The sequence below is a fragment of the Pocillopora damicornis genome, chromosome 7 (assembly GCF_964200805.1).
Source record: "Pocillopora damicornis chromosome 7, jaPocDami1.2, whole genome shotgun sequence".
Classification (NCBI taxonomy): Eukaryota; Metazoa; Cnidaria; class Anthozoa; order Scleractinia; family Pocilloporidae; genus Pocillopora; species Pocillopora damicornis.
The window spans coordinates 7011245-7027805 of NC_142676.1; the positions used below are offsets into that span (position 1 = coordinate 7011245).

General features: G+C 36.9%; 2 protein-coding genes across 2 annotated transcripts; one reads left to right on the top strand and one right to left on the bottom strand.

Moving 5' to 3' along the window:
• Window positions 1-944: 944 nt before the first annotated feature.
• LOC113677689 (atypical kinase COQ8B, mitochondrial) lies at window positions 945-9003 on the bottom strand. The gene is made up of 13 exons (XM_027194524.2): window positions 8169-9003; window positions 6759-6825; window positions 6156-6227; window positions 5539-5664; window positions 5247-5332; window positions 4928-5068; window positions 4463-4544; window positions 4089-4182; window positions 3363-3504; window positions 2979-3086; window positions 2516-2581; window positions 1880-1966; window positions 945-1730 (listed from the first exon to the last, which is right to left on the bottom strand). The coding sequence occupies exons 1-13, from the start codon at window positions 8577-8579 to the stop codon at window positions 1458-1460; spliced, it is 1755 nt and encodes a 584-aa protein (XP_027050325.2). The 5' UTR covers window positions 8580-9003; the 3' UTR covers window positions 945-1457.
• A 146-nt stretch (window positions 9004-9149) lies between these two features.
• Window positions 9150-16539, top strand: LOC113677690 (coiled-coil domain-containing protein 85C-A). Its single transcript, XM_027194525.2, has 7 exons — window positions 9150-9854; window positions 10099-10202; window positions 10716-10793; window positions 11938-11998; window positions 13343-13395; window positions 14396-14569; window positions 14936-16539. Exons 1-7 carry the CDS (start codon window positions 9323-9325, stop codon window positions 15026-15028), a joined length of 1095 nt encoding a protein of 364 aa, XP_027050326.2. The 5' UTR covers window positions 9150-9322; the 3' UTR covers window positions 15029-16539.
• The last annotated feature ends 22 nt before the right edge of the window (window positions 16540-16561 follow it).

A 16561-nucleotide genomic window follows, 5' to 3' on the forward strand; every position in this document is an offset into this window, starting at 1 on the left:
ACAAACGATCTTTCTCGATTTCACAGGAATTAATTCAATCAACAAACTTTTTCTTTCCTTATTGAATGTAGAATGGTTTTGATTGGTTCGGTGCTATTCCAGCTGTTTAGCGATGATAGTTAAGACAGTACAGCCTTCATTTATGATACTCTTGATATTAGCAAGAGTATCCCGTAAATAGAGGTGTTCCTTCAATGAAGCATTTTTAAATTAAAATTTCTCTCAACAGTGTCTACCATAAATGATTGAGAATAAAGAAATTGATCGCGAACTTAAGAAGCTAATAATTGTTAGACAAATTCTCTTTGCAAGTTCCATAGGTAACGTACAGAGAAGGGGCCTTGCACATTAATGTTAGCGTGTAAAGGGTTTGTTTTTGATGGTTCCTTTGACACAGATTACACTCTCTTAACAATTAACCAAATCCACTTTTGGGAAAATGAGTTGCACCAGCCGTTGACACTTTCGAGCAAGCAAAGAACGCTTCCTCGTTTGCGTGTACAAATAACCCCTTCCTGGATTAGGGATGGAGAGCAGTAACGGACAGTCACAATGATTTAAAGTGTGACTTTGCATACGTACTAGTAACGAATCAACACCTGCTCCTTATCGTTGATATAAAGTAGGTATCGCTTATAATTTGAACGCGATTATTAACGTTCTAGTCACGGTTTAAAAGTTCGCAAAGTGTGAGAGATTTAGGTGACGCGAAAGTTACATGTGCAGTTGCCAATTTCGAGTTCTTTGAAGAAAAGTTCATAATAGTCATACCTCGTTTCCGTGATTAAGTCGTATACGTTTAACGAGCCCCTTTCCCACCCCCCCCCCCCTTAAAATTAAAATACATAATAATAAAAATGGTTCAAAGGTTTCAACTTTTCGACTCACTTCACTCCAGTTCTCAGTAACGTCATCAAGTGAGACAGACAACACTACTACTTAGCTCAGGTCGGAAAGTATACCTTTAATCAAAAACAGTATTTTCATCATCAACAAAATAATTTTCCGTTTTATTTTTTATTAAGTCTTCAAATGGTCCACTTTCAAAACGGTTGCCCGCGAGTCAGAGAGACTGGATCTAGCAGACGAAGTGAACTTCCAGGAAAAAAATGAATATAAAACGACATTTATCACTTTTCTATCCCTTTTCAAAAATGCCTTTTTCCCAGAGAAAATCTTCTTAAATACATGTTTAGCTGAAAGTTTGAAGAAAAGGGAAAGACAAGAAGAGAAACAAACCGAACTACCAAAAAAAAATTTCGCCGCTTTTCAGTCACTCTTCCTCAGAAAACACGAGGATGACTCTTCTTCATATGCTCAACCCAGGCCTCTTGGCTCTCGCACAAAGATATTGAACCTGGACTATTGAGTTTCAACAGGAGCACCGTGGCTCAAATTTTGCTTAATGTGGTGACTTAACTAACAACCATGATACGCATGAGTAAGTAGAGTCCCATTTAATCAAACTTATACTTTTCCCATACTTCGTCAAAAAGCGGTTTGCAGTTGATTGAGGCAGCAAGTTTGGCACACAGTAAAAACGAACCCGACATCTTCCGATGGAGGGAGTATGTTTCCTCGGGGGGTGGGGACAGGCGATGACGCAGCATGACCGGTATGAGTTCCTTGATGCGACTGGTTGTGTCCTGGGCCTGAAAGTCGAACGGCTCGTTCTTGGAGAATGGCTCTCCAAGGATCATTACTGCGTCTGCGTGTGCGTTGATCATCACCTGTACCATAGGGAGAACAAGAAATCCGTCAAATGGATTAAAAACAGATCCCATCTGGTACGCATTCAAACGACTTGTCCACCATACCATTGACAGGGAGCCGAAATGACCCTGGACTCGACATCAAGAAAAACATTTTGAATAATCACCTTCGACTCGTATCCAGTAAGAAATCCAAGACCAATAGAGTTTTCAATCACCATGTCTCGGTCTCCAATGGCTGCACCTCGGATTATCTAGGAGAGAAAAGGTAGACACGTACAGTTTACAGAGACGTGTTTAGAAATGGTATGAAACGTGGTTTGCAGATCATTGGAGGATGGAGGAAGTTACCTCGTTTGATACAGTGCAGAGGAGAGAAATTCTGGGAATGAAAACGTACAGGAAAGTAATCTGAATCAATGATTTCTGAACGAGTCAGTGAGGGTATATGCCCGTAAGTAAGCCACGATGGGCACCTCCACATCCTTGAGGAGAGATATCACTGCCTAAATAATCTGCGATGACAGAGCAAATACAATACTTCAAATGGTACTGTGCTGAAACACAGATTAATGTTGTTATTTGGTTCATTTTCTTTATCTTCTATTTATTGCTGAGATTCTGAGCTACTTACCCAAAAAAATTTAAAATGTCTGATTTTGATGAAGGAAGAGGAGGGGGAGGGGAGGTCGTTATAATTGCTGCAACCCACCCTACCCCTCCAGTGTCTAACAGTGGAGGAACACAGGGGCAAGGTATGCCCTTTTTTAGCACATAAAGGAAAAAAAGAAATACACCCTTACCTTAATATACTTATCTACAAATGTCTTGCCATACGTCCGAGAGGCACCAAAATCAAGGAGACAGATCTGAAAAGACGAAAATGAACGTTTATCAAAACATCGCCCTTTGTCAAGTTGTAGCAAATTCAACTGATTTGGCATTCAATTAGCTGAAAAAATAATAGCAAATTTATTTGGTTAGAGTTGTAAACTCATAATGGAAAGATGTCATAGCTCATAAAATGCAATAGAAAGGTACAGATTGTTTAGGAATAACTTTGCATAGGTTGGATTGTCATATTGTGTTTTGTTTCATTTTAAATGCAATACTGCTGCAAATTATCACCTTGTATAAGGACGTGGCAGAAAAAAGCCTAGTTACACCACAATTGAAAAAGCTCTCATCTCCAATAACATTAAAGTAGCCTAGGGTTTTCATATTTCCTGTACTATCTGTTGGATATTTATTTTATGCTCAGCAAACCTGTCCAGTGGTCGGATTGTAGAAAAAATTTGACCAGTTAGGATCTGTCTGCATAAATCTGAACTCAAACAGCTCTTTCAGACAAAGTCGTAGGATGTCCAGGCACACCTGTAAACAAATACAAAGCAAAATGAGGTGGATGATTTAGATCATAATTGGAACAATTTTCATGCTCATCTCAAAATTACCCAATATGTCTCAAATTAAATATACTAGGAAATTCATCCCTGTTTCTTTTCTGGTCAAGACACAGCCATTAAACACCATTATGGGTCTGATAATTTGAAGTTTCTACCTTAAAAAAGTATGGCAACCTTTGAAGCCAAAGTTTCAAGCTTGCCTGAAGGAACATGACAGCTAAATTTGTTCACATACTAGCAGTACCTTATTAATGGTATCTTGGTCAACATTTTCAATTTTGTCCAGTGATGTTCCGTCTATCAGCTCTGTAGTAAGCACTTGTTTGGATGTGAGATCTTCAATAACCTCTGGTACATAGAATTCTGGCATATCCTTCAGTAATTCCCTTAGAGGAAAGATCACATAATAAGTAAAAATCTTAGGCAGTATGTAAAGGGTCGACGTTCAAGCTGTGGCTATTAATTTTTCTCACTCCCAAAATCTCAGTAGTAATTCTCCTTTCTGTCTGCCACACAGTTCTTATGATGTTAGTGTGGAGAATTTGGTATTGGATCAATTTATACATCTAATCCCCTAATTCGTATTTTTCTTTATTCCCGTCAATTTTCTGAAGAAAATACAGCATTGGTCTTCCTTCCGTGTGAGATACACGCCATTGCAGATGACCTATTTGGACAGGTCTCTCTGTGTAAATTTACACTGTGAGAGTGAAGGGGCCTGTCTGAAAAACAATGTAAAAGCAGCTTCCACCTTAAATGATCAGAAATTGAGTTAGTTCTGAACTCACAATTAAGATTTCTCTCAAACTTTGGAGAAATAATAATTACTTGATAACACAAAATGGGAATCACCAACCCTGATTACATGCACATTAAGAGTGTTTTAAGAGGCTGTGGTGTTAATTTGGCAACTTATTTTGTCAAGAAAAAAATAAAAATTATTATAAACATAAGTGACCCTAAGACCTACCTAAACTGCTGTGAATTCTTGGCTTCTCTGAGGTAATCTACCTCCCAAGCCATTTCTCGCCGAGCCACATCAATGGCGTTCTCTGCATACAAGCCTGGAGTATCACAAAAAAGCCCAAAAAATTGAGTAGGTTGAGGAATTCATTACAAAAGAATTAATTCCAAAACTAAATAGAAAATTAAGCGTGCATAATTGAGTTAACTAAAGTTACTTGAGTTAACAAAAGCTCAGAACCTTGCCAGGTGTGGACTGAATGGAAAAGGAATCAATTCACAAGAATTGAGTTTAAAGGGTTTTGTTGAAAGTGATCCTCCAAATACTACATCTCTCAGTAATATGAATCATAGACTTTGTCACTGAATGATGTGACTCACCTTCAGGTAAAAGATTACCAACTTTCAATACAGTCATCAAATTGTTAATATCACTGTCAATGCTCTCACCAACACCAGGATACTGGTAAGTAATAAATCACAATCAAAATTAAACATTGAAAATAACATGTCCTGGCAGCTTAATGACAGTCAAATTCTCTCCATTTCTCTAGAGCAGATAGAAATCTTCTGTGCTGGATTTAGGTGCAAATAGTTCTCCCTTCTCTTAGTTCTGCTGAATTCAACACACAGGGTACTTTTTCATGATCATTACATACTCCAGGCCTAATTTTCACTACTCTCTAGAATACAACCTTCCTTCCCCTTCAAACCAGGAGCCAGTTATCAATCCTAAATATTTTTATTTTGATGCTATTAGCATGCATATGGGAATCTGAAGGCAAAGAGATTTACAAGGTTCAACCATCCAGTGATTCAGGATGAAAAATTAACTGACTTGAATACCTGAATCTTAATGGCCACAGATCTCCCATCATTTAACACTCCTCTGTGGACCTGCCCAATGGATGCTGCAGCAAATGGTGTCATATCAAACTCTGAGAGTTTGTCACGCCAATTGGCCCCCAGCTCCTTCACAAGCACTTTCTGTGGGAAGAAAAAAATTGTCTTCTGCTAAAACACAATATAGAAACAGTGCAACACTTGGTTGTACTCCAGTTAGCTAAATGTACAATCATGTGCATTCACTGAGCCCTTAAATGCTACAATATACATGTAGGACATCATTTATAGCAATATATTCTGCATTTAACTTTTAGCTTACCTCCAGTTGCCAACGTGGCATGAAGTCTGCACTGTCACGCACCCTGTCAAATACTCTCTGTAGCTCAGGTGAAATAAATGAGTTGTCTGAAAAGGAGAAAAGTCATTTTCAACTTGGTTTACAATCACAATGTTTTATTTGAAGAGTCTTTTTTTCTCATTCTCTGTAAAGAAGTTGTAATAACCCTTGCTTACAATCTTTGAAATTCAACTGCTGATAAACATTTTTCCACACAAGGAATTAATTGCTGATGAATGTAACTGTTTTAATAGTTACTGAGTGACTGATTTACCTTGAATGCTCAGCATCTGACCTAACTTTAAAGCGGCTCCCCTCATTTTACACAGTGTAGTCACAATCCTTTCTGCATTTGCTTCTGACAGAAAAGCGCTTCCAGTAAGGTCTGTTTTACTAGATCCTGTGATGTAATTCATAAGTGGAGTAAAAAGAATAAAAAGAAATGAGCACCTGCAATGGTCAATCTAATTTTAAAGATTGTTGATAATTTTTTGTGCATTTCTCTACTTGCAGTTCAACTGCGAGCTAGGATAATTTTGTTCCTTGATATCATCCCCAAATATAAATATGATCGACTACATTAAATAAGTTATATTAATATTAAATTTCCCAGACAAGGTCATTCAGTGCATGATAAAGCAAAACTCTAAAAAATCAAGTTAACCCTTTCACACGCGAGACCTCATTAATTAGTAATTCTCCTTATTGTCTGCCACACAATTCTTGTGCTGTTTGATTGGAGAATTTGGTATTGGATCAACTAAAAATCTCCTAATGAACATTTTTCTATATTCTCATCACTTTCCTGCTTGATGTTGTCATGATATTGTGAGGAGAAATTCCTTTGTGGTCACATTTGAGAGTATAAGGGTTCACAAGATTCTTAAGTACCTGTTTTGCCAAGACCAAGCTGTCTTTTCGCTACCTCTGCGAGAGTACCAAGACCTAATCCAGCAACAAGACCTATAAATCATAGAGAGATCCATGAAGAGAGTAACCAATGCAATTTGCATATCATAGAAATTAAATAACACAAATCAGAGAAGTATGACTTGCACTGCATCAATTCTGACTGTCAAAGTATAGCCCTATTAAAGAAACCAGTTGTCTGAGAGACAATGCTGATGACATGATTGCAATTTACACTTATAGAGACAGAGGAACCTCTTTTTGTAATTGATTGGGAGGAATGCCCATATAGAGGGACATCCTTGGGACCAAGAAAAGTGTCCCCTAAATAGGGGTTTCCCTTCAAAGAACATAATCAATAAATACATGTAAGTTATATGCACAACTTTAAGCCTGGATCAAAGATAGCACTCCTTGCCAAATGGGCAGAGGTATGACCTATGCCTCTTAAGGCAGTATCCCAAATTAAAGGTTCAACTCTCTTATAAATTTTAAATTGATCAGTTTTGTACAAATCTTTATTTATTTTATTGTGTACTATCTAAAATGAGGGTGACAAGTTCTATAAGTCAAAGATGTACCTACCACTGTAGTTCATTAAACGTCCTACTCTGGAAGAGGGGACAGCCTTTTCCTTTGATCTTCCACTCAGCTGATGGAAAATAATTTGTATCAAAGGTAAAACGTAGTTATCATCCATTGCCTAACTCTAGTATGTGGCCATACCCTGGCCCAAAGAGGTTCATTTGAAATTCCAAAAGGGTTAAAAAGCATTAATCCAAGCTAGAAAGTTTAGAGAGTTATATCTGGGTGCTGAAACCAAAAACAGTGGTATGGATATTTTTACATAAAATGTACTCAAATATTTTCATGTTGCTATCATTAACATCACTTGAACTATAGTCACTATGATAACGATGATTATTACGAACATAGTCATCATCATCATCATCATCATTATAAATATGATTACACCCAAAACTATAACAAAATGATTGAACATGATTGGTTGTTATTTGTAATGATAATAGGACTGATTGAAGTCCAATTTGGTCTTTCATAATACATGTGCTTGACAAAATTAAACAACTTCTAAGGTGGGGTCCAATTTTTTTCATGATAAGTGTGACTACAGGGAGAATTGTACAACATGGAGTCCTGTAGCAAATTAATCAAACCTGTGAAAAATTTTAGAAACAAACTAGCCATCGTATGAAATATGCCACAACAACCTGTACATATGATGTGTAATGTTTAATTACATAGTCATGATGCCTACACTGTCCAATCACAAGCATAACACACACACTATCCTATTAGCACTTACATTGGGTTGATGATAACCAAGCAGGTTCAAGAATTTTGCTATAGTTTTGATTATAGCACTAATAGGACAGTGTACACCTCACTATTGTAATAAGACAGGGTATGTGTCATGTGTATGTGCCGTTGTCCCACATTTCACCAAGTTAAATGTTGTTCTTTAGGAAAAAGTATAACCAATAATTAATAGCTACTTTGAATATGCGAGTGATCTTTTGCTATGATGGCTACTTTGTTTCTGAAATTTTGTCATGGTTTTGATTAATTGGTGGCAGCACTACCAATATAGCCTTCAATTATATCTGTAATCAAACTTGTAAGTAACAATTTAGGCTTCTGCTTCACGTTCATGTGATTTTGTTCGTCACTTGCATGATTCCAGACAAAAACTGGACTCTTCTCAGTCCTATCATTATCATTAATTATAACTATTATTTTACACAGAATAATTAAATGATATTTAGTAAATGGTTGACATAGGCCTTAAAATAACAATAAATGTCACTGTTATGAGGAAGAATTTTTCTGGTGACCATGGCAGGAGTTTTGACAGCCTGCGTAGAAGTCAAAACTACAATTTATAGATCTAATGGCTAACAGTGAATCAAACACACGTGTATCTTGGTATTACGTAACAGTGCAAAGGCGATCCCAGTCAAACAAGTGCCGTACCTTTTGATTTGTGGTAGCACGTGGAGCAATGTTTGGGTTTTGCGATGAAGGCTTCCTCTTTGTTTTACTTTGTAAATCTACCGTTTTTTTATTGGTTGGGGCAGTATGAGTGACTGCAAGGTTAGACGCTGATGTAAACAATAAACGCTTTGGGTGTTGTTGATAAACATTAGATGGCTGGGATGATCCTCTTTTGGACGATTTCAGCCTTCCCGTGTCACCTTGATAAGCACAATTTCCTTGGTAAGTTTGTACGTGTTCATAACTTGTTTTACTCGATGGAGCAGTGGTTCCTGAATATGATCTCGAAAGACGTGTATCCGATGTAGAAATCGCTCCTTGCTCTCCGGAGATATGTTTCGAAACGCTTATCAATCTCTTCCAAATATGAAAATGCCTTTCTCGCAGCATGATTAGTCTCTTGCAGATTGCATGAACTAGGAGCTCTGAGATAGCACGGAAAAATAATCTTGATCAGAAAACGCTTGCAGCAAATCGTTCGAAAATACCCGTAGACATAAACATTTGACCAACGATACACGACTTCACGCTTTGTTTTCTTGAACTCCCGCGGTGTTTGTGAACAGCAGATAATGTTGTGTAAGCGTCAAGGAGTGTCCCCAAAAAGTGCTAAGGTTTAAGAGTGCATAATGAGTCAAAAAGTTTGTTATTTTGCAACAATTCATCCTGTCCGTTACATTTTTAGGCCATTTAATTACATTGTAGATTTCACTTATTCTATGTGCCGGTGGGATCGAAGGTCAGAATCCACCAGAGTGATTAAAGAAACGTTTTTCCCCCGAAAAAACGCTCTCGTTATCTTGATTTCGATTCTCTGTGAAAATCAAAAGAAAATATTTTCAATTCATGAGGTTTTGTTTGCTCTCAAAACGCAATGGTGCAAATAATTGCGAATAATTGGTTCTAAGCCGTTTTGCGGTCACGGTGGTTTTTTTTAACTCTGTGATCTGATTGGTCAGTGACAGATGACTTCACTCATCTACCTCTTGTGTTCGAATGTGGTTAAAGCCGTGTAATTTACGCTGTAAACTTCAGACGTGAGGTCTTTCCTGGATGAAATACACATTACTTTGCTGTGGTTTGCATTTTTTACTCTAAAGGAGGATATCAGGAGGATCCAAAACAATTCCGCCATGAGTGCGGCGGACAGGCAAGGGAGAGATTACTTCGTTTCGAGAGAAGACTACCACAAGATGGTCGAAAAAGTAAAACAATGCGAGGCCGAGAAACTCCAGGTTATGACAGATCAGGGAAGTTTAATGAGAGAGTTTAACAAGAGAATGCAAGTTCATTTAGAAGAAATACGTTTGCTAAAAGACGTAAATCAGAAACTTCAAGCAGATCTTCAAGAATTGCGGGATCTGACTTGCTATTTGGACGATGATAGGCAGAAGTGCCGAAAACTTGCTCGCGAGTGGCAACGATTTGGACGTTATACGGCATCAGTTATGCGAAATGAAGTAGCAAATTATCAAGAGAAATTGAAAGTTTTAGAGGATAAACAAAGTGATCTTTCACAAGACAATGCAGAGTTAAAAGAACTTTGTCTCTACCTTGATCGAAAGCGGGAATCCGTCGCTTTAGAAAACCGAACTTTCTGCACTAACTGCTCACAGCGTGTTGCGAGTAACCCGAGTTTGTCTCCAACCAAACAAAACAATACAGGTATCTGAATTGATTTTGCATCTGTACTCTTTCGGATATGTCTAGTCTGAAGCACGTTTCTTTCAATCCTGTTGCAACTATCGTCGGTAGAAGGAATAATACGCGGTCGGTGATAATCTATTTCTTTCAAAGTAGGAATTGGAGATAAAACTTCAATGGTTTCCGATTTAGTTTTGCTCAAAGTGGATTTCGTTTAGAAACTCTTCATACCATTGTCACACATGCACACTTTTTTCGTTTTTAGGAAATGTCGTCGATGATCGTAGAAATTCTTTTTCTGAGAGACTTGAAGCGAAGTTAACGGATATTCAGGAAGGAACAAATCATGAGCGATCGCCTTCAGAAAGGGTAAGTGTAACGATAAGGAAGTTGAGAGGCGAAATTTACAATTTTCTTGATTTCTAAGCTGGAGACTTGACGATTTTTTTTCCGATTCTTGGAAAACATTGTTATAACTTGGTGCTAAAATTCTAATCTTATCAAACGATACTGGAATTTGCAAGGGTCTTAAAACAATCTACACACTCGAATGCGTAATTTACATACAAACATCCAGTCCAAGTGTTACTTTGTTGACATGTATCGAGTATCTGGGCAAGTGAACTCACGGCGATGAAAGATCGATCGTCTCCTACTTCAATGTGCAATCGCCCTATTATGAGTTAATTATCTTTACAAAACGACTTCTTTGATATAAACGCATGTCTTTTTTGTTTTTGGGATTGGGCAGCGTTCCGCGCCATTTACTCCGCATTACACCAATGGGTGTTTGGTATTCAGGATCGTGTCGAGTAATCTCGGCGTCGTAAAATATTGTACTTCGTAGCCAGACTAAATGTCATCTCTTGAATTTGATCTAAGGAGATATCGTCCGCCTCACATAAGGCCGATGTCGCAAAGAAGAGAGTTTCTTTTACCTTTCCCGGAGACGTAGACACAGTAAGTTTATCAAGTAAATTTTCTTCCGATTTTTATGTTTAAAAGCGATTGTAACTCTACGGATTATCCATCTACGCCCGGGATTTAAAAAAAGGCTATCCTATCAAATATTTGGAGAAGTTTCATAAGAAGATTTATATTATCTTACTTATCATTATCTTTTTTATCCTAAACAGAGCAGTTTTTTGTGGTTTACAATGCACTTAATTAATATGTGATACGTGTTCAGATATATATTGGTATGGGAGGGGCAGGAAGGAATCATGTTCTAGTCAACCCGTCTGGCTGTGATAGAGGGCAAAGTCTCTATTAATCACCACTGTGACATGAAACATTGATTTTAAAAGGAGCAGAGATTGGTCCTCCTAAAGTAGAGACTATTCTTGCCAATATATTGAGTCAATAGTTTCTTTGACAGGTCTCTCCAATTTGTGAGTCTGACACCATCTTGATTCTGCTTGCAGGGTTTAAAAACCACAGTGAATTCATGAATGGAAAATAGTAGATTATATAGTTGCAGAAAAAAATTCTTAAGATGTGTCATATCTCACAAACTCTCTCCAGCACCAATACCAGAAACATGCGGACATTATGTTTTTTTAAGAGGCACTGAAAATACTTCAATTTCAACTCAAATATCCTTCAGGTCATGATCAATTAAAATATACAATAAATTAGGATTGGGACTTGGCACCCTTAGTACTCTTCAGTGTTTTATATGAATGATACCTTTTATGATTTACTTGTTGTCTTTGTTAAAAAAATGGGTGTAGATGTGTAAGGTCTGATCACTTTTTATCATCAATGGATTATCAAATATGACTCACTGGTCCTTAATTAAACCACCTTTTACTGAGTAAATTATACCACACAAGTAAATAGTGCTTTTTGCACATGCCTATTGGCTAGTTTGAAAGTAAATAGAAAATACTATTCACCTCTGAGCAGTTGATGAGACAAAATAGCATGCCAACAGTTTAATTTCGAAATATTTTTCAGTATATTAGAATAAATTAACTAATTAGTTTTTCATATCAATATGAGTGAAAGTGGTGGATATTTACATCACAGCTTCATGGCTTGGTAAATAACCACCACTATTCACCTCCACTATAGTGGATAATTGTTAATTATATTTTTGTAGGATACCGATAGTGTTCCAAGTGACACCCCACCAAGAATTCCCAGGAGTAATGGAATTAAAAGTAAGTTTCAGTCAAATTTCAAAAACTCAGCTTATTTTGATCTTAGAGCTTTGATATAGGTCTAAGCTAATTCAGGATAAATAGTTTAATTTGTAACTTGCAGCAAATGACCTAAGAATTGATTCAAAAGGATATGTTTGAGTTTCAAATAACTTACTTTGTTATAACAACTTCCAGCTTAAATCAATTAACCCCTTAAACCCTAAGAGTGACCAGCATCAAATTTCTCCTTACAATATCACCCCTGGATCTCACATGAAGGTCATGAGAATAAAGGAAATGATTACCAACGAAAGAAGTTTTTGATTGGTAAACAAATTCTCCTTGTCAGCACCATAGGAAATGTATAAAGAACTGTATGGAGAATATGTATACTGATTTAAGGGTGTAAAGGGTTAACTCATCAAGTATTCTTGTGGGAGCTGCAGTGTCCTAATGGTCAGTACACCGAAGAGGTCTGAGTTCAAGATCTGGTCAGGTTAATGTGTTGTGTTCTTAGGCAAGACACTTTCCTCCCTCAGAGTCTCTCTCCACCCAGGAGGGGAAGGTCACCTTGCAAGGGCTGAGCATCCCATTCAGGAGGGGGTAGATATATTCCTAGTCACTTCATGCCACTTGGAAACTGGGAGAAGCCTCAACTTGGCAAGCCAAGAGGCTTGAGTACAGACTTTGCCTTTACCTTTATTCCAGTACACTTGTTTGCATATTTTGCTTACTTTTGCAACACAAGGACTGCAGTTCAGATGCATGTGGGTGTTCAGCAGAGTTACCATTCAGGGCTGGGTTGTTCAAAGCTGGGTTAAGATAACCCAGGGTTTATGTGAATTTGATTTCAGATCTGAGGGCTTTAACCCTTTAACTCCCATGAGTGACCAAGACATAATTTCTTCTTACAATATCAATACAATATCAACCAGATAGGTGATGAAAATAAAGAGAAATATCAATTTGGGGATAATTAGTTGATCCAATACTAAATTCTCTGAACTAACATTATAAGGAATTTTATGGTTGACAGTAAGGAGAATTACAAATTTGATCTGGGAGTTAAAGGGTTAAGAGAAAATGTAATTTGATTCTTTTTGTTTACAAGTTGATGACTGAATGTTCCATAGAAAATTGGGAAAATTATCCTAAAACAGCTTTTAAACAGAGAAATATAGAAAACTGGATTAAAAATTTAACCCTGGATTAGCACTTATTGGCCTTTGGAACAACTGGGCCCAGGTGTATTTTTACATCTGCTTTTTGGAGTAGTGCTTTCTATTTTGTGACTAAATCATACACTTTGCAATGTAAATAATTTATATGTGTGTTTTGAATTTATTTATGTTTGCAATATAGATGGAAATCAGCCAGGAATTTTGAGAAATGGCATGAAACCACTTCCCAGACAGGTACTTTGAATATCCTTGAAAAGATACACAAACTCTTATCAATACTTTTTTATCATTTGCAAAATAACATTAAAGTTATATGTAACTGATCTTGATCATTTGATGATAGATCTGATCTCAACTTGAAGTTTATAATAACAATTGTTGAATCAAAGTTGACTAGATGTGTTCTTGATTTCACTCCAATTCTCTCTACCCTTTGGCCCCTAAGAGTGACTAACACCTAACTTCTCCTTACATCATCACCCCTGAATCATATATCAATGTCAACAAACAAATTCTCCTTGTCAGCACCTCAAGAAAGGTATAGAGAACAATATGGAAAATATGCATACTGATGATGGGTGTAAGGGGTTAATTTTAATGGTAATTCGCATGTTTGAAAGATGTACTTTCAATTAATGATTCAATTTAAGGCCTGAGGCACTTAGTTACTTTTGGTACCTCAAGGGAGAGGGCCTATGCAAGCTAGGGCCCTTTTTAGGGGACAGGGTGCCTATTTCAGAATGTGTGAAACAAAGCTTAGATGTTTCGTTGAAAAGGATTAAGAAGACTTGGAAATGGACTTGTTGTCCCTGGATCCTTCCTTGCTAGAATGATCAGCTGTGCAATGGCCATGAAATTTTGAGATAGTTCATTCATAAGAAGGAATTGTGCACTCATGTGGACATAATAGTTGAGAGACTGAGATGTAGACCACTGTTTTTGTAATGAGGCTTAAAGTGAGAAATTAAAGGAAGATGAACCATGGTTGAACTCAATTTACATGTGCTCTAGCAGTTCCATCACTGAAACAGAATAGGGGTGCTTATTAGAACGAGATTGCTTACTCAATAGGGCCTTTTATTATAATAGGGGTGCTCATCAGCAAAAACCTGTTTCGAGGGGGTTCTTCTTGAAGAGGGGACACTTATTGGAAGGAGGGTGCTGAATTTAATCATTACAGTAATTTATCTAGAGTTTAAAGAATTACAATTTTTATGTATTAAACTTTTTGCAGGGTGACCTTCCCTTTCCTTCACCTCAACACATGACACCAGAAGCAGTTGCTCAGGCAATGAAAGTTTTAGAAATACATGAGAAGTTAGAGCATCCTGATAACCCAGGTGATTCTGATGAACCAGCAGACAGACTGGGTGACAATGAGGTGGAAGTTCTCAAAGAAATGTGTAATGTAAGTGTATATTGTGTCCCTCCTTGTGCATGTTGGTTCCCAGCCAGGTAAACTGGGTGTGGTGTGCACATGAAGTTGAGGTTTAACCCTTTGACCCCCTACGAGTGATAAACTTCTAATTTCTCCTCACAACATCACTCTTGAATCACACATTAAGATCAGAAGAATAAAGGAAGTGATCTCCAACTAAAGAAGCTCTTGATTGTTAAATAAATTCTCCTTGCCAATATCTTAGGAAATGTATAGAGAACAGTATGGAGAATATGCATACTGATTTTAGGGTAGAAAGGATTCATGTTAAATGCACCACATCTTTTTTAGCTTCATATTTCTCATTTACATTTTTCTGAAATTCATGGATTTTAGGTTGTGTGGAGAAAGTTATCAGACGAGCCAGAACAGATACAAAATGGTACCAATGGGCATGAGGAAGAAGAAATCCTTGAAGATTTGTTGTAGACTCTGTTACAGTAGTTGCATTAAATCTCTGTCTTGTTGACATTCTTTCTCTATATCAGTAGCAAAGCAGATTGATATTTATTATTTAATTGTGATCAGATAAAGTACAGTCAAACCTTTCCATAATGAACATCTTTGGACAGAAGGCAGTAGCCATTGTAGGGAGTTGGCCTTTATGTAGAGGCTTTACCTGCAAGCATGTCTTCATCATTAATGCTTTGACACAAGCAATTCTTTGCCTTCTAGAAAGTATGAGGCCTCTAGCATTGGGGGAAGGGTTGTGGCATGACAGCTCAATCTGATGTTCTTAAAGGCTTGAATATTGTTTTATTTCTGCTTTAGCTAGTTTTGGCACATATGCAGAGTGGCGGCCATGTAAAGAGGTTGAAATAAAATGTTTTGCTGGGAAAAATGATAACACTGCTGTGGCACAACGAGTAGGTTCCTCTGTAATACCTTCTATTAACCTTCAACTCCCAGAAGTGATATAAATTTCATTTCTTGCTATAATATCCATGTTTTCCTGTAAACAGGTAATGAGAATACTCAAACTTATCAGGTAGAAGGTGTTACCTAAATCTAACACCAAATTCTTGTAACTTATTCACAAGGAACTCTGTAGCAGCTAGAGGGGAGAATTAATAATCAGATCTTGGGAGTTTAAGGGTTAAATCTAATACGGATTCATAATTTATTGGTGGTGTTTTTAAGTGCAGTGAAATTGTTGTGTATATAGAAGTATCTATTATCTGCACCACACTTTATATAACTTGATTTTACCCATCACACTGGGGTATTCGATATTTTTTGTGGTACAAATAATAGTTGGACCTTTTTAAATTATTTGCCATGATCATGAACTGCAAGGTAAAATCTCTTCACTTTATTCTTGAATAAGTTGAAGTCTTGTGTAGAGTATAAGTAAGAGTATATGGCCTTTAGTCAACTTCTTATATTTTCATGGCCTCAGAAAACCTTTTACTGTTTTCAAGTAGTCCAGCTCTCTAGTGGCAAGTTATTTCCATCCCAGGGTTTCAATATTACAGTGGTTCTGAAAGCAAAGGGAGTTTTGGAGGTCTTTGCAAGTCTCAAAATTTGGAATTTGTACCAAGGACTTTGTTGGATGAAGGGTCTATTTTGGTCTGTGTTGGTGAATTTTTCCAGTGGTTTCCTAATCTTTAACCATTGGGTGAAGTTTTTTTGATAAGTAAATAACCATGTTTGAAAGGTAGTTAATTTGATCAAGCTGTATAGTATTACAAAAGATTTTGCAAAAGCTAACCTTTGGAAATGTAAAAAGACCAGAGAACATTTATGCAGTTTTTACCTTTCATGACAGAATTATGCATAATATTTATTTGATATTTAAATGCTTTAGCAAGGTTTTATGATTTTTGTTATACATGGAAAGGAAAACTGTCACCTGAGAAGGAAATGCTGTTAAAAAAATATTTACCAAGTTTTGTAAACAGAAGAGTAATTTATCTATGAATAAAAATATTTGATTGAAATATGAAGTTTCAAATAGAAGAT